The 18,296-nt window shown below is 40.4% G+C and overlaps 1 protein-coding gene across 1 annotated transcript in view; it reads left to right on the plus strand.

Annotated features, from left to right (window-relative positions):
- The first annotated feature begins 7,466 nt into the window (after positions 1-7,466).
- Positions 7,467-18,296, plus strand: part of STIM2 (stromal interaction molecule 2) — a 136,001-nt gene continuing 125,171 nt past the window's right edge. Inside the window, exon 1 of the mRNA XM_045550485.1 lies at positions 7,467-8,137. Within this exon, the coding sequence (XP_045406441.1) occupies positions 7,732-8,137 (406 nt within the window). The 5' untranslated portion in view covers positions 7,467-7,731. The remainder of the gene's footprint in view (positions 8,138-18,296) is intronic.

Here is an 18,296-nt window from a genome sequence, read left to right on the forward strand (position 1 = left end):
ACTGCAAGAGCATCTTTACAGGTTGCAGAAGGGATGTTTCAGTCTTCCTTGAAGCAAGGCTTACTGAGCTCTGCGGCTGCCTTGGTGGTAGGGACCAAGATGTTGTGATGCTCCACTTGCTCCAGGTCCCTCATGTTGCTTTCAGGCATGACATCATAATGTCTGGCCTACTGCCTTAAATTGCCAGCCTTTTCTCCTGGGGCTTCCCTATTGTTGCAGAGGTGGTAGACTCTCCTGGGAAGCTGCAGGCTGCAGGTGGACAGTTGGGGCGTGCTATTGGCTCCCATTCACTTGCTGGCTCAGCTTGTGCATGGATAATGACACTGCTGTTCAGGGATCTGGCTTCCCTGGCAGCTGCCTGGGGCAGCAGGTGGCGTAACTAAAAAGTGCGGGGGAGTTCACATCTCTTGCAGCAACCTTTGACGGATGGGAGCCAGGAGCTCCATTTTTCTCCCTTCCTCTCATGCTGTTCCAAAACAGAGTGGTCTCCCAAGTCGTCTATGGAGATACTGCCCTGCACTGAGCAGCCAGCAATCTTTGTTGCAAAGCTGTGGCCAGTTCAGTGGTGCATCTCCTTGATTTTTTTCTGTCTCCTTCCCTGGCTCAAGTCTCCTTCCCTTTACTCTTGCCTCTTTGGGGTTGTACTAAGAAACTGTTATTAATATATAGGCCTTTGCATCAGATCCTATTTTCTAGGGAATCTGGATTAAAAAATCACCTGTGACTGCCCTTTTAAGCATATGGCCCTGTAACGATTTTTATGTGCTTGACTTTGTTGTTCGTGTTTTTACATATTGTTCTTGTGTTCTTTCCTTTCTACTTTCCTCTTTAGCACAATTTAATTCACAACAAATTCTTCCCCTTAATACCCGTAATGGCTCAGACACTAATAGCTAACTATGCACCAGGCACCTTTACAATCATTTTTACCTTACAACAACCCTATAGCTAGGACTATTATCTTTTTTCTTTTTTTTTTTTTACTGAAGAGGAAACGGATGTTAAGATGTTTAATAACTTGAGCAAAGTCACACGTTAATAAATGACTGTGAACCCCAGAATTCAGATTCTTAGAGACATCATACCTCAAATAAGCCCATGGCAAGGACCTGCCTTCCCTGGAACAAAAATACAGAAGCTCCTCTCCTTATGAAGGGTTTAGGTTCCAAATGGCTGTACTTATGGTGGTTTTTTATACATTCAAACTTAACAAGGAGTTTAAATTTCCAGTCCCTGGATGGATTTTCCACAAATAAGAGGGAGGTGGACATCCCTGAAACTCTCAAACTTTTCTCCTCCTTGCTAATTATTTTCTATGGCATCTTTTTCTAAAATAGATGTTGCATATACTTTGAGATTGAAAGTAGGTGATTCCCTTTTGGATAATCTCTCCAAGTGTTGTAGGGAACTCCTTAGCATCTTTCTCCCTCATAACTCACAAATGTTATGAACTTAGTGTAATGTCCTCCAGTTCCATCCATGTTGTTACAAATGACAGAATTTCCTTCTTTTAAAGGCTATATAGTATTCCATTGTGTACATATGCCACATTTTCTTTATCCATTTATCCTTTGATGGACACTTAGGTTGGTTCCATATCTTGGCTATTATGAACAATGCTGAAGTGAACATGGGAGTGCAGATATCTCTTTGACGTGTTGATTTCAATTCCTATATATACACACACACACACACACACACACATATACTCAGCAGTGGGACTGCTGGATCATATGGTAATTCTATTTTTAGTTTTTTGAGGAATCTTCATACTATTTTCCAAAATGGATGTACTAATTTACATTCCCACCAACAATGCACAAGGGTTCCTTTTTCTCCACATCCTTACCAACACTTACTATCTTTTGTCCTTAAGTATGAGGGGATATCTCATTGTGGCTTTTACTTGCATTTTCCTGATGATTAGAGATGAGCATTTTTTCACATATCTGTTGGCCATCTGCATATCCTCTTTTGAGAAATGTCTGTTCAGATCCTTTGCCCATTTAAAAAATTGGGCTATTTGTTTTCTTGCAATTGAGTTGAGTTTCTTATATATTTTGGATAATAGCCCCTTATCAGTTGTATGGTTTGCAATTATTTTCTCCCAGTCCATGGGTGGTCTCTTCATTCTGTTAGTTGGTTTTTTTTTGGCTCTGCAGAATAGTTTGATGTAATCCCATTTGTCCATATTTGCTTTTGTTGCCTGTGCTTTTGGAGTTCTATCCAAGATATCATAGCCCATACCAATGTTGTGGTGCTTTTCTCCCGTTTTCTTCTTTTAGCTTTACAGTTTTAGGTCTGGAAGTTCAAATCTTTTATCCATTTTGACTTAATCTTTGTATACAGTGTGAGATAAGAGTCCAATTTCATTCTTCTGTATGTGGATATTCAGTTTTCCCAACACCATTTATTAAAGATATCATTCTTTCCCCATTGTATGTTCTTGGCTCCTTTGCCCAAAAGCAATTGACCATAAATATACAGGTTTATTTCTGGGCTTTCTACCCTGTTCCATTGGTTGATGAATCTGTTTTTATGCCATTAATATGCTGTTTTGATTATAATAACTTTATAACATTTTGAAATCAGGGAGTATAATGCCTCCAGCTTTGTCCTTTTTGCTTGAGATTGCTTTGGCTATTTGGCGTCTTTTCTGGTTCCATATAAATTTTGGGATTTTTTTTCTACTTCTGTGAAAAATGACATTGGAATTTTGATAAGAATTGCATTGAATCTGTAGATGGCTTTGGATAATGTGGACATTTTTAAGAATATTTATTCTTCCAGTCCATGATCATGGGACATGTTTCACTTATGTCTTCGATTTTTTTCATCAGTGTTTTATAGTTTCCCATGTACAGATCTTTCACTTCGTTGGTTAAATTTACTCCTAAGTTTTTTATTTTTTGATGCTATTGTAAATGGGATTGTTTTCTCAATTTCTTTTTCAGATAGTTTGTTGTTAGTGTTAAAGAAATGCTCCTGATTTTTTGAATATTGATTTCGTAACCTGCAACTTTACTGAATTTGTTTATCAGTTCTAAGTTTTTTGGTGTGTTATGAACATTTGATTGGTGCCTTGAACCTATGGGGCCATACTGTACTATTTTACTGTCCTGAGCTTTAGTTCTAGAATAAACACTTGGTCTTATGTGAGTTAAGATTAGGTTAGTAGGTATATGACTTGGCAGCTTATTTTCTGGCATCATACTTCAAAGTTTTTCCATTTTATCAATCATTTTTTTGAATCTCTTGCTGTCAAGTGCATAAGCATATCAAGTTTTACCTGTTGCATAACCTGCCTTTCATTTTCAGAATTGTCATTACTATCCAACAATTCATCTCTGTGCAAATGAGACAGTTATCATTTTCTCATCATTTTCAATTGTGAGTATCTTTACTTTTTTTTTTTTTAAATCTCCATCACAATTCTACTCCTCTTTTTACAGGAAGTATCAACACTCCTACTGCTTCAGCACTTATCGGGTATGTGATCACATAATACTTCAACTTAAGCAGCAACTGAGTAAACATATCTTGTTTAATAATAGAAATGACCCACTCCACAAACCCACTGACTCCCTTGGCTTTGGTGGACAAAGTTGACTTGCTTTTGCTGTGTTGAGTGGCTTTTTAAAAACCATGTCAGTAACTTAAAAACTCCGGAGTTTTTGATTTCCTACCCTCAACGCAAGCCGCTTTTAAAGACTTCCTTCCTCCACTCCTGTAGAAACATGCAATGACTTTTTCCACCTTTGTTAAACTGATCGACGAATATACCACACTTCATTGGATTTAGGGAGCAGGGTCTTGCTAATCAGTTACTTCCACTGCGTTACTTTTTTTCTTAGCGCTTTAATTTATTCAACAATTCGAGGGCCGTATTATGGTCCTTACTGTCGGAGTCCTGGAGCCATCATATAGTCGGTGTAACTTTGGAGATGTTTCCAAAGTTCTCAGCACGTCAATTCCCTTGCAAACCTGTGGAAAAACATAAAGTGGCCGGTACCCAACAGCGTTTCCACCAAAGGCAGCTCTTTGCAATTCTCTGAGGGGCTTAACCAGGAAGAGCAAGCAAGCCCCCCAAATTCCAAGCGCACTCAGCTGAGGCTGAGAAATGTTACTTTTGGTCAAAGGCGGAAGGGAGAAGCGAAAGCCCCTCCGGGGAAGCTCCGGCGGAATTCCCCGCTCCTCCACTCGCATCCCGACTGCACTCCACGCCCACCGCGCTCCCCACCGACGGCCGCCGCGCTCGCCCCCGCGCTGACGTCATCGCGCAGCGGCCGGGCGCCGGGCTCGCCGCCCACCGAGTGGGAGCCCGAAGCGGGGGAGCGGCGCCGCAGGGCGTCCCGGAGCCGCGGGGGCCCGCGAGCTCGCGCACCTGGGGGAAGCTGGCGGGCGGCAGCGCGCATGCGCGAGGCTGCCGGGTGGCGCAGGCGCCCTGCGTCGCTCGCCGGCCGGGAACCGGTTCTCCGAGTTGGAGCTGGCGGCGCGGCGTGGGCCGTCCTGGCTGCGGGGGAGCGAGGGGAGAAGAAGGAGATGGGGAGGGAGCCCGACTGCAGGGAAGGGCGGGTTTGCCTCTGGGTTGGGGAGGAGCCGGGTGCACGGATCCTGCTGCGCGTCTGTGCTGGGCGCGCCCGGGAGTTTGGGATTTATTTGCAGGAAGATGAGATCAAACAACAGGGGCACACAAGGTGCGACGTGTTTAAGCCAAGAGCACGCTTCGAGTACACGCCCAGAGCCCGGGGCCAGTTCTCCCCGGGGGTTGGGAACGCACCTGCGTGCCAGGTTCCGAGCAAGGGCTTTCCCGATTCTTTTACTGTCCCGCCGCCACCAACTCTGTGGGGCGGGCATTATTGGGTATCCAATGTATAGGTGGAGAAATTGAGGACATACTTGCATACAGGCCACACAGCTGAGAAGTGATAGACTTGCCATTTATACCAGGTTTGTCTGATTCCAAAGCTCAGTGCTGCTCGTCAGACTTTTGAGGTCCTGACTTGGTGAAAATGAGACCGTAAAGACGTTGTGTAAACAAGCAGCAAATCTCAAGGTTTGGACGTTAAGCGATATAGGATGGGCTTTAGGAGTCGGATAGGCGCCAAGAAAAAGGAGCTCAAGGTAGATTTTGAATGGGATTTAGCAAGAGGAAGGAAGAAAGCTTTTGGGTGTTAAGGAAGGGAAAAGCAAAGGCTTGGAGGTGGGACAGGAAACCTGAGGAGAAAGGTAAGAGATTGCCTCAATGGGAGGATTGTGCTTATGGTTGGCTTGCAAATAGAAGCATCTATAGTTTCTAGCCATGAGCTTTTCTTCTAAACCAATGGACTTTCTCTTTTCTGTACTTAGGTTTATGCTATGATGCACCGTGACACTGTAGCTCTGTTCAGCAAGGTGTGTTCTGTCTACTCATTTAACAGCCGGAAACTTATGTACCCGTGACAGATGGTATGAGGTGGTGGGTTTATTCCTGGTCCCTGGTCTGAGAGTGGTCTCTTAAGTGCTTGACGGTTCCCTAGCTCCTTTGTGGCTCCAGGAGTGAGAGGAACAAACATTTATCACTCCAAATTCAGTACTCTCTGTGTCAACACCCTCCTTATAGTTAAAAAGAAGAAAATACTGTATCATCTTTGTTTGAAGAAACTTGGCCTGGTGATTTGTTAATTTATTTGGGGCTTTATACTGTTGTTATTGCTATAACACAGTTTGCACTACTCAATTTAGCAACTGATTAACCACTATCTTGTATTAGCCTCTAATTGTTTGATGGTTGTAAATTTTATCTCCTAAGCAAGACTGTAAGATTCCCCAGGCAGTGACTGTGCCATCTCATATCCCCAGTGCTGACTTAATTGACTTTTTCAAATGTCTCTCTTATTTTCTGCTGAATCCTCACCACTCAGTACCTTTCCTGGCACATACTAGGCACTTGGTACATATTTAATAAATGAAATAATGCCTCCTGGAGAGCAGGAACAAGACTTTTTTTTTCTTTAATTTTCTTGGTCCCCTAGAAGAATTATCTCTTTGTGGTGGGCACTCAGCAAATGTGTGATTTCATTGTTGTGCCTTTCAGAAGGGGAAATATAATCTCCCTGTTGCCCTATAAAGAATTGCCACCTGAACACAATGCTCCCAAGACGTCTGCCAAGAAATAATTGTTTGATAGATTGAGTAGCGTCAAAGACATCCTTGATTCTTTTCTAAACTGTACATTTGCCCTTCCACAATAAAGCATATTCTTGGTTACGTTTTGTGGGCTGCCTGAGTAATTCTTTAGGAGAATGTGTAATTTGAGTATCTTTTTGATTTCAAAAGGCAAACCAAGAAACCAATAAAAAACCAGACCAAACCAACAACAAAACTCAATAGCAAACAGGACCTTTGTGTGTAAGAACCCTATCTGAAAATTTTAAATGTTATGCCCCTAGGAGAGAGAATGCTGTGTGTGTGTCTATGAGAGAGAGAGAGAGAGAGAGAGAGAGATTGAGAATTTACAGGGCTTTAAATTTATAGTGACATTACATTCACTTCCTTTTATATCTGAAGGGAGGTGGCCTGAAAAATGTGTTGGCAACTAGTTTGGATGAGAGAGATTCCGGTTCTTTTTTTCTTCAAACCAATTAGGCTGGGTCTGAGGAGGATCTATAATAGAACAGATTTTGGGTGCACAAGAACTTTGCTTCATTAGAGTCAGGCGAAGCCAAGTGAAGTCTACACCATTGTCCTGTCAACCTGTTCACCTGACAGCAAAGACTCCATGGGATGGGACGAGGGTAGGGAGATGATGAGTTCAGATAATGCTTGAACATAGGAGAGTCAGAAATGAGAGCAAATTCTCTTAAATATAATATTTTCATTCAGTGGCTGCTAAATCTGGCCCATCTTCCATTTAGTAGCTGTGGGCTTCAAGGGCAAGTGACTTAACATTTCTGGGCCTTAGTTTCCTCTTTTGTGAAGTGGGGATGATAACGGTAATTAGAGTTACAGTGTGTAAATCTGTAAAGCGCTCAAAGCAATACCTGGCACATTGGCACATAGCAAGCGCTTTGTTAAATGTTTGGTAAGTAAATATCAGGCTATGCTCACCGTCACTGCTACACAGTCAGCAACTTGTAAACGCCACCTATATTGAAGTTATGGGGACTCCGTTGTTTCTGATTTCTGATTACAGAATTTTCCTGACCCATGCAATTAATTTTGTTGCCCTCCACAAGGCTATAACTCGCCCTAAAAATTTGGGATATCTGTACGCTTCTCCCCGCTCCTCCCCAGCCGCGGTGGGGGCGCCAGTGGGGGAGGGGGACACGTCCTCCTCCGTCCCCGCCTCCCAACTTCGCGGCTCGCCAGAGCGTTGGAAACCACCTCGCCGCACTCCCGTCCAAGAACGCCCCCGGGGGCGGGCCCGTGGCGGCGCGCACGCGCACTGCAGCAGCGCTGCGCCTGCGCCTTGGAGGGGCTCGGGTAGGCGGGGGAATCGGTACGCGAGCGAATGTGTGAGGAGAGGGCGGCGTCCCGGCCGAGCGTGGTACTACGACGAGCGCGGGCCGGAGGGGGCGGGGGGATGCGCCGCGGCGGCGGCGGTGGCGCGGGCGCTGGGGCTGGTGTTTGGCGGCGCCAGAGCCGCGGATCCCGGTCTGTCCGCGGCAGCAGCGCGGGTGTTGCGCGCGGCCTGAAGACGCCGTACCTTTCTGCCCTCCACGTTTTTTTTTTTTTAAATAACCGGAACCAATGAACTCAGCGGGGACCCGAGCTCCGGAGGCCGCCGGTGCCGAGGGGACCAGGCTGGCGCCCGGCGGGAGCCCGCGTCTGAGGCGGCGGGGGCGGCCCGAGCAGTCGCCAGCGGCGGCGGCGCCTCGCGGAGCGGGCGAGTGGCGGGCGGCCCGGGCGCCGCTGCGCTTTCTCCCCGCTTCCCGTCCGCATCCTCATCCCGCCGCGGCTCCCGGCCCGGCCTCGGGCTGGCTGCGGCGGCGGCGCTGGGCTGCGCTGCTGGTTCTCGGGCTGCTGGCGGCCGGAGCGGTGGACGGATGCGAGCTGGTCCCGAGGCACCTCCGCGGGCGGCGGGCGACCGGCTCTGCCGCGGCAGCCGCCTCCTCTTCCGCCGCGGTGGCAGGCGATAGCCCGGCGCTCCTGACAGGTGAGGGCCCCGGGGGCGGCTGGCGGGGCTTGGCCGGCCGCGGTGGGACCCCCGTTCCCCCGGGAGGGCTCCGCGTCGCCCCCGGGCACCCGCTGTTCGACGGCCCCGGCCGGAGCGCGGTGCAGAGCCCGGCGCCCGGACCCCGGCGCCGTGGCTGCTGCTTCGTCGTGGTCCCTGCACTCCGGACGCCTTCCCTTTTCACCCCGACACCCCGCCACCCCGCCCTCGACCGAGCCTCCAGACGGCAGTCGCTTCCCCGCCCTTCAGTCGGGCTCCTCGGTCTTCTAAGCTGAGCAATGCGGTGGTTTCTCTTTAGTGCTGCAGAACAGCCAGCGGGGTCTGCAGGGTGCTGGACTGTTTTTTTTTTTTTTTTGAGCTGCTTGAAAAAGTCAGCAGCAGCAATGCGGTATTGAGTCTGCCTCTGGTGCTGCTTTTGCAAAGGCAGCTGGCAGCGAGTCTCACCGGTTTAAAGCTCCGCTGAGCACTACGTCCCGGGGGAGCCTGCTAAAGAGGATTCTTTGAGAGCCATAATACCTAGTGGTATTAGTGGTTCCGTATTAGTATGCAGAAACGTCTGAGTCTAATGTGTATTTATTTTTTGAGGAGTGGAAGGAAACCCTTTTTTTCAACGATGGGAAGTATTTGCTGGTGAAAGCATCACTGGGTGACAAAGGGTGCAGAAAGCTCATCAGGTAACCAGACATACCTAAAATTTGCTAAATGCAGGGTATTCCGGGCTTGCATTTGAGCAGCACAGTTCTGATAGACTACGTTACACCTTTTTAATATAGAACATTCTCGCACTTGAAAACTTGCAAATATGTTTGGTAAGGTTAAGTAGAAAATTATATCTTTTTAAAAGCCTTCCAGTATCATGTACAACTGATCTGTTGTGGTTTCAGAAATGATTTCTTTGGGACAGTAGTGGAGCTAAAGTAGTGCTTATTTTTCTTAGTACTTCATTTATTTTAAAAATAGATCTGTAGATTTTCTACATTAATTGCAAGATTAAAAAGGAAAACGTAAAGTGGAATAAGACGGCCCATGATTAATTTAACCCAAGTGTCAGTCCAACAGGCGTCTGGAAGTTACTAACAGCTGCTGTGAGAAGTGCACACTCCTGCTATATTCTTTAGCGCAAAGCAGTATTCTGTGTGTTCTACCACAGGATATTTACTATTCTAGAGGGAAGAGGGATGTTGGTAATCTTTGTCAAGCACTTTTGCAGTTGTAGGGTATAGAACATAATGATAAGCATATTTAACTTTACCCTGAAACATATCAAGCCCTGTTGAATGGAACTTGAAACATCAGACCTATCACTGGGTAATTTGGATAAAATGATTATACAATATTCTGTATTAGGAGCTTAGTATAGTTTGAGAGAATAGGTTAGATAATTTTATGCTTGAATAGTCTTCATTCTCCAACTAAAAATGTGGCAAATAATAATGTGAACAGTAGTGATTATCAGGAAGGTATCTAGATAAGATTAATTTGAAGATTTAATGCCTCATGCAGGAAGGGAGGGAGCAGAAATATTTGGGCTTCTAGAAGCTATAGGAGTGTGCCTCTTGGTTTCTGGAGCGGAAAAGTTTGGTTAATAAATGATTGGCTAGTGCTTTATCAAAATGTAATCGATAAAAAGGCAAGCAGTTCAGAAAATATAGTGTTTATTGACCACTGACTAGTATATTTTATGTCATGTAGATCATATCAAGAAAAATACTTATGATGGAATTTTATTTTAATGAGTAGTTTGTAATTCTTCCTTTTAAGACTTAAAGTTCTCTGTAGTTATTAATGGCATTGTGGGAAAAAAATGTGATTCTTAGTGGGAAAAAAGTCTGATATATCACCTAAGATAAGTTTGTGCTGTAGGGCTTTAAAATAAGCTTACTAAAATAATGTTCGCCCTGAAATTATTTCTGTGTTCTTTTTGGTTCTTTTGTTGGAATATTGATTTTTACCAAGTTAAACATTTCTATTGAAAGTTTAAGATCATAAAACTATACAAGGTACAAGTTAAATTGCAGTCATTTTAATAAGTTTATGTAAATACAGTCGATAGCATTGATGTCTTGGAAAGGGTAAATTGAAAATCCATGATGAAGTTAGAACATATTGAAAATTTCTTTGAACTATATGGCCTTTGTAGGGCTGCTTTCCATTCTTAAGATTGTATGAATAGTGCTTTCTTTTATGGTTTCATTTGTAAATGTACTAAGCCCAGAACATAATTTATTAGTGTTATTGTACACTTCAGGAAATAGAACCATAGACTGAACTTACATCATATTCTAGGCTGTGTTAATGGATAGAACATCAATAATAAGAGAATTAATTGAAAATTTTTGAAAGAATTCTGAGAGAAGAATTGTTCTCTCTGGCTCTTGGTTGAAGTTGTGATTTTGCTGTGAGTGTTCTTAATAGCTCTATAAAATGACAGCCCAAATCACTTTTCTCTTTTCCTCTTCAGATTGGTATTTTTTATACTTACCTTTAGAAACTTCATAAGAGTTTGGCTTTTGCTAATGAAATCTGAAAAATATTCCCTTCCATTGAAGTGTGCCTCTTAAGGGTTTTACTTTAGAGATTTAGTGTATTTTAAGAATAAATTACCTTTAAATTATATATCCTATGCTGAGTTTTGAGCAAGCAAAATGTTTTTATAGAGAGGCTATGAAAAATTATCAAAATAAATGGATCAATTGTCTAATGAATACAGGTTTATATTTTCTTTTTTTATATGATCTTTTAAGAATTCAGTATGCAAATGTTTTTGATAAGGTAGAACCAATATTTTTGATGTTATATAGTAAGGTTAGTAACATAAGGGTTTAAAATTACATACATAGTTCGAATATATTTAGGGGTCTTATTTTGAAAGTAATTGAAATTTAAAAGCAAGTTAGGGATTGGTGACAGAGCTTGCTTACTGTAAAGCTGTGCTTTAATAATTCAAAAGATTACTCTTTTTTTTTCTTTTTTGCCTAATAGATTCAGAATCAATGACTTGATCCCAGTGGAGAATGATTGGGTCCCTGAAAATATGCAGAATAATTGAAACATTAAAATTTTTTTTCCTCTATGTAGTTAATTGTTTTAGGATTTTTTTTTTTTTTTGGAGACATGGTCTTGCTCTGTCACCTGGGATAGAGTGCAGTGGGATAGAGTGCATCGTAGCTCACTGCACCCTCAAACTCCTGATCTCAAGCAATCCTGCCTCAGCCTCCTGAATAGCTGGGACTACAGGTGCATGGCACCACATTTGGCTAATTTTTTATTTTTTGTAGAGATGGGGTCTTGCTTTTGCTCAGGCTGATCTTGAACTCCTGGCCTCAAGCAGTCTTCCAACCTTGGCTTCCCAAAGTGCTAGGATTACAGGCATGAGCCACCTTACCCAACCTATTTCAGGATTTTTAAAAACAACATTTTTAACTTTGAAAGTATTTGCGTCTATCATTTAAAAAAATTGAATTAAAGTAACATTTGTTAGTGCCTATATAAAGCCTTTATCTTAACTATAATATCATGCCACTAATTTGGCATGTTATTAGAAATATAAAATACATATTTTAAAACATATCTTTTAGAAGTATTAAAATGTCGATGAAAATTTAAAATACTTTTAGTTGAAAGCATAATACTATTTAGATAGCCTGCTTTAACCAGTAGTGTTAAACACATCTGTGTTGTCAGACTTTCGTAAATATCTCAAGTTAGCATGATTATCATTGGGAAAATCTTAAACTGAACTTTTAAGTATCTCACCTTGCAGTCCTAACATTTATCCAGTAAATGTTATCACCTTATTTTTTTTTATTCCTAGTTGGCTTGAGTGTGAAATATGTTGCTTCGAGTAATATTTTTATGAAGAATTTACACATTAATGTTTACATTGTGACAATAGTTAGACAATAGTAGTTCACATAGCACTAGAAACTTGTTCCTCTTGTAATGTTGCTTTTTGAATTTAGCTGATAATTTCCTAAAGTCATCTTTTGATGGTCATCTGTTATATCCTCTTTTTCCTTCCCTGTAGTTATCATTACTTGTCCTTTTTTTCACCAATCTTTGACCATTGCTGTAGTTGTATTGTTGCTAACTACAGGATTAAAGAATCTACTTTAAGAATTAAGTAGTAATTCTTAATTTAAGAATTAGTAGTATTCTTACTGGTCTGGAAACACTGCATCCCTTGGTACTCTTAAGAATACCACGGCAGAACTTACTGGTCTCTTTTGGAAATCTCATGTTACAGGAACAACTCAGAGGGCCAGTTGGAAAAGTGCATTTAAGATTTAGGTTAATTTTATACAAAAGGATGACACAGGAATTCTTTAATTTGTTAAAGGCTTGCTTTGTGGATGGATACATGTCAATGTTTTTAGATTAATTTAGACTTTTGAGTAATTATATCAAACATCTTAGATATTGGCCTAATCATTGATATGTGGTGTGAACACTTTCACAATGATGCTTGGAGATCTGTATATGTATATGGTATAGTTAAAATATAAACTGGTTACGCTAATGTGATTAGCAAGCCATTTTTGATATTTGCTAAAGTTTGGACCTTACCTTGTTAGGCTCTACCTAGGAGATTACTTCTGTATTAATCAGGTTTCATTAACTAAACAATTATTAAGCACATGCAGAAGACCACATACTAGGAATGGAAAGGAATGCAAAAAAGAGTAAGACATGGATCTGCTCACTAGGAACTCAGACTAGTTTGGCTTAGGTAATAATAGGTACATTTAGTAAACTATTACTGTGTGTCAGTGTTGTGCTAGGTGCTTTTTATACATCACAACTTTTTGATTCTGAGACTTAACTCTGTTAAATAACTACTGTTCATATAATAGATGAGAAAACTGATGCAGGATGATTTTAAATAACTTGCCCAAGGTCACACCTAGTAAGTAGCAGAGTTAGATGTTGACTTGGGTTTCTCTGATTTCCAAAGCTTCGATTCTTAACTGGTATGTTGTATGCATCATTGTACAAATAACTAAACATAATATGAGACAGACTATGATAAGCATCAGGATGGACTGCAAAGTATTGGGAAAGGAAGACGTTTTTAGAAAGTATTAACCTGGGGGAGGATGGGATTTGAGCTGGACCCTGATGAGTAGATGGGACCTCTTGTGCAGATGAGTGAAAGGGCTTTCTAGGAGGAGGTATATGCAAGAACAAAGAGTGAATTAATAATTTTCTTTAGAGTTAAGCATGAGGTATATGTAGAGTAGTGGGAAATGCAAAGAGAAAGAAGGTTTGGGCCACATTATCAAGTGTTTTATTATTCCCTAGTGCATTCAGTGTGTATAAAACACATCTAAAACTGGGGTACTCAGCCATGTACTGGGGAGAGTGGGAAACCACAGGAAAAGTATGATATGTTTTCTTAGTATATCCATTTTATTAGATTATTTGGGAAACATGAAGTATTTAATCAGTGGTAATTTAAAACATTTTAAAAATACTAAACACACATGTTATGGAGAATGTTAAATTTACTTTAATTTTTATGATAAACCAAAAGGCATTTTGAACGTCCAGAGTGTTTTGTTCATAAACTCTTGGAGTTCCAAATCTATTATCTTGTCATTAGAAGGTGAAAGTCACTGGTTTTTGAAGGTGCAAGTGACATGACCTCTATGTGTTTGAAAAAGCTAATTCTGAGTAGATGGAAGTGAAGATATAATAGAGATAAGGACACCAGTTAGGAAACTGTTGAAGTAGGGGTCTTGAGAGTTTAAATTATGCAGTGGCTATAAAAGTGTTTAGTGGAGATTTTATAAAATGTGTTTTATTCTTAGGTTAGAAAGGAATCTGACTATTTATATGAAGTCTAAGAAATAAAAATTGCCTTTTAATATTAAGCATCTAGAGTTTGTAGAATGATTTAAATTGGCACAAGCCCTTGAAAAATCCAAGAAGAAACACACTTACTTGTTGTAGACAATCTTCTTTATATCAAATGTGCCTATTTATTAATACAAAGATTAGTTATTTTTGTATATGATTGGGTTTATATGATGATTTACAAAATTATTAAGAGGAAAACAGTTGCAAAATATACTTGCCACTTGTTTGACAAAACCAAAAAATTTTGGTAGGTAAAGACAATATATATTCCATAAGATCCTTATGTAAAGCTTTTAGTATTCCATGTGTAAAAATTTGTGTTTATTCCTTAACAAAGGATAACTGTTTTCAGATTGAACTAATGTTACAAGTCAGAGGTCAACTCTCCCACCACCCCTCACCCTGTGAATAACCATGTTTCCAAGTACTGGCATATTATTTGTTTCAAAATTAACTTTTTAATTTCATTCCTGGGTGAATTTCCAGCTTGATCTATGGATGATGATTTCTAATGCCAGATCTAAATGGTTTGTTCTTTTCCTTATCCATCTAGATCTTTATATTAGTAGGTATTGGATATTCAAGCTTTCTTGGCACTTTCTAATCCTTCGTTTAGTATCTATTTTCCTTGACTGGTTTCATTGTTGCTAATTTTAAGGGTGGTTTGCTCCTCATTCTCTTTCAGTCTTGTGTTCTTCTAGTCTAGCTGAACATTTCCTCCTCAGAGAACTTCTTTACTAGGAAGAGTTCTAAATTGGGGGTGGGGAACCCCAAGCCAGTGATTGATTTGACTTTTGGCTTTATTTCACTTGGCCCTTGAGGTGATTCTGCACAACTATTATGACTGCAATCCTGAGAGTGATTTCCTTTCTACTAACCTTTGTCAAGCCATATCCTTTAAAGTGAAATAACTTTAGGATTAAGGTTTAGAGCAATTGTAGAATGTTTAGTGGCTATTCAGTGTTTTCTTAAGACAGTGGTTACTCTCCCCCTCATGCATGCATGCAGGCCGGGGAACCACAGAGCCAGGCAAGAACAGTTTACTTGGACTAACATTCATCTCCAAACTCAAGTGTCTGTATCTGTCTAAGTGTTTCTTCTTGCATATAAATTTGTCTCTATGTATGCTTATGGATCTTGGTCTCTGTGTAGTTTACTCTTTCCTCTAGTTGTTTTCACTTTGTTTCTCTCTCTTTCTCTTTGATCTTCCTAAATTTGCCATTATATGGAACTGAAACACCTCAAAAACTATTTTACTGAATTTAGTGCAGGTTTTTTTTTTGGAGACAGAGTCTCGCTTTGTTGCCCAGGCTAGAATGAGTGCCGTGGCGTCAGCCTAGCTGACCGCAACCTCAGATTCCTGGGCTTAAGCGATCCTCCTGCCTCAGCCTCCCAAGTAGCTGGGACTACAGGCATGCGCCACTATGCCCGGCAAATTTTTTCTATATAGATTTTTAATTGGCCATATAATTTCTTTCTATTTTTAGTAGAGATGGAGTCTCGCTCTTGCTCAGGCTGGTCTCGAACTCCTGACCTCGAGCGATCCACCCGCCTCGGCCTCCCAGAGTGCTAGGATTACAGGCGTGAGCCATCGTGCCGGGCCAAGTGTAGGGTTTTTAATGTTAAAAAATACTTGAAGTGAATATCTTATTTATGTGATTGCAAAATACTGCATAACCTCATCAGAAACCTTTGGAGTATGGAAAGTGATTTGTAGTTGTTTCTTAAATGATTCTCAATAAGTAAAAAAAGTTTTTTAAACCCTTATTTGATAATTTTTATCTGCTTCTCAACACACTGTACATTTCACAGGTCCGTGACTCCTTTCCACTACGGTTTTTTTTTTTTTTTACTTTTTTTTCTTTTTTTAAAAAATCTGATGTTGAGTAATTAGATAATCTCCCTTCTTTATTGCTAGTCTCAAGCAATAAATCTGTAACATTAATGACATATATGTATTTTTTCCAGTTTCCCCACTGCCTTGAACTGTTGTTATGTTTAGCTCTTTCTACTTTGCCACACATATTTAGATTGTGCTAATCCTTGATATTTCTTTCTTCTGGGTACCAAATTAAACAGCAACAACAACCAAAGAAACCAAAACTACTTTAAATGTTTGTCCAACTGCAGTTATAGGTACCCCTTGCTATATTTGAATTTGCCTTTGTAAATACACCCTCTGATGTACGTTCAGTGTTTATTTGGTTCTAGGTGTGTTACAGTGGGTCCTAAAAAGAGCCATAGAAGGTTAAAGTGAGAAAGTCAATCTTTTGCGTGTGCGTGAGTGTGCATGCAAAAGTGTGCATAAGTTTTTAACATTATTTAGTGACTGCTTTGTGCTAGCCATGATGTGAGGAACTGGGGATATAAAGATGCTGGAATTGACCATTTTTATCATTGCAGGACCAATATAGACCTGAAAATTGCCTGAAAGTGGATTGTATAATCTAAAAAAATTAGAAATATTTTATTTGGTTTTGAAAGCCACTACTGTGGTAGTTTATTTAGTAGTATTGCTACCTTTACTAAAAATATCTATTAGAGATATCTACACTCCCATGTTCTTTTCAGCATTATTCACAATAGCCAAGATACGGAAGCAACCTAAATATCCGTTGATGGACAAAATAGATAAAATGTGATACCCACAATGAAATATTATTCAGCCTTAAAAAAGGAAAGCCTGCCATTTGTGATGATATGAATGACCCTGGAGAACATTATGATAAGTGAAATAACCCAGATACAGAAAGACAAATACTGCATGATATCACTGATATATGGAATCTGTATGGGTCAAACTTAAAGAAACAGCAGAATTGTGGTTCTCAGGGGCTGGGGCAGGGAGATATGGAGAAATGTTGGTCAAAGGATACAAAGATTCAGTTATGCAAGATAAATAAGTTCTGGAGATCTAACGTGTAACAATGTAACTATAGTTGACAGTATTATATACTATATTTAACATTTGCTAAGGGTATACCTTAAGTGTTAACGCATCAAAAAAAAATAAAAATGGTAAGAATATGAGGTGATAGTTGTGTTAATTAGTTTCATTGTGTTGAATATTTCACAGTGCACACATATACCAAATCATCAAGTTACACACTTTAAGTATATACACTTTTCAATTGTCGACTACACCTCAATAAAGTGAGAAAAAGTGTATATTAGAATATTTACTAGAAGGTTTTTGTTATACATTTGCAGCATTAAAAGCAAGTCTTCCCTCTTATTTGGAGCAAGGTGTGATATAAGTAAATGTAGTTAAAAAATTTTTTTATTGATACATAATAGATGTACATATTTTTGAGATATGGTTCTTTCTTGTTCACTTTCTTCTATTTTCTTCTTTACTAGAAAACAAACATGCAGGCAAACAAAAAAATTTCTGTAGGTCCTATGTGCTAGATACCAGTTAGGTGTTTGGAATTTCAAGATCAATAAGATATTCATCCTGTCCTGTGGTCTACTAGAGGGCATACCCACTTGAAGGGTGATGATACATTGTGATGAGGGTATGAGGGCATAAGTGTACGTGCTGCATTTTACTGAATTACAGTGATGGAGTCACTTCCATATGGAGAAGTGGTGTTTAATGAGCCCTCTCCCCCAGAGTAGAGGCGTTTGCTAAGAATGTATAAAAGTTTGTCAGATAGGAAAGGGCTTAGTGGAAAGCCATAGGTGGCACAGGAGGAAACCTAGTGGAGAATGTGTCACAGGCATTGGCATTTGAGAACACTAGATGTGATTGTGAATTACCAAATACCCAGGATGACAGAATCAGTGGTGAGCCTGTTTACAGTGCACCAACATCCATATTTGCCTGTGGGATTCAAATTTTTAGCAGACACTTTGTATGTTTTATTTCATTTAATCCTTAGAGAATTCTTGTGAGATTATCATCTCCATATTATGTTATTACATATAATGGAAATTTTGGATTGCTTTCGATCGAGTAGTTTGTACCTTAAAAATCCTTCAGGGTCAAGCATCTCTATTACAGCATGAGGTATGATTGGAGTTGAATCAGGAAAGGAGGCTGGAGAAGTAGCAGAATTAAGCATTCTGATTATTTTTATTGTCTGAGGGCCTTATGTGTTTCTTCACTTGTCTTTGGTAAATAACAAAATTTTGCTGTTAAATATTCTGAAATCTTAAAAAACTACTGCTGTAAAATGTATAGTTTTTGAGGCCCAGTACTATGTACTAAGTACATCTAGTTAAAATTAGTATCCTCAATGGGTAATTTCTGTTTGTGCTTTGTTTTCATGAATATTCT

The sequence above is a fragment of the Lemur catta genome, chromosome 4 (genome assembly GCF_020740605.2).
Source record: "Lemur catta isolate mLemCat1 chromosome 4, mLemCat1.pri, whole genome shotgun sequence".
Lineage (NCBI taxonomy): Eukaryota > Metazoa > Chordata > Mammalia > Primates > Lemuridae > Lemur > Lemur catta.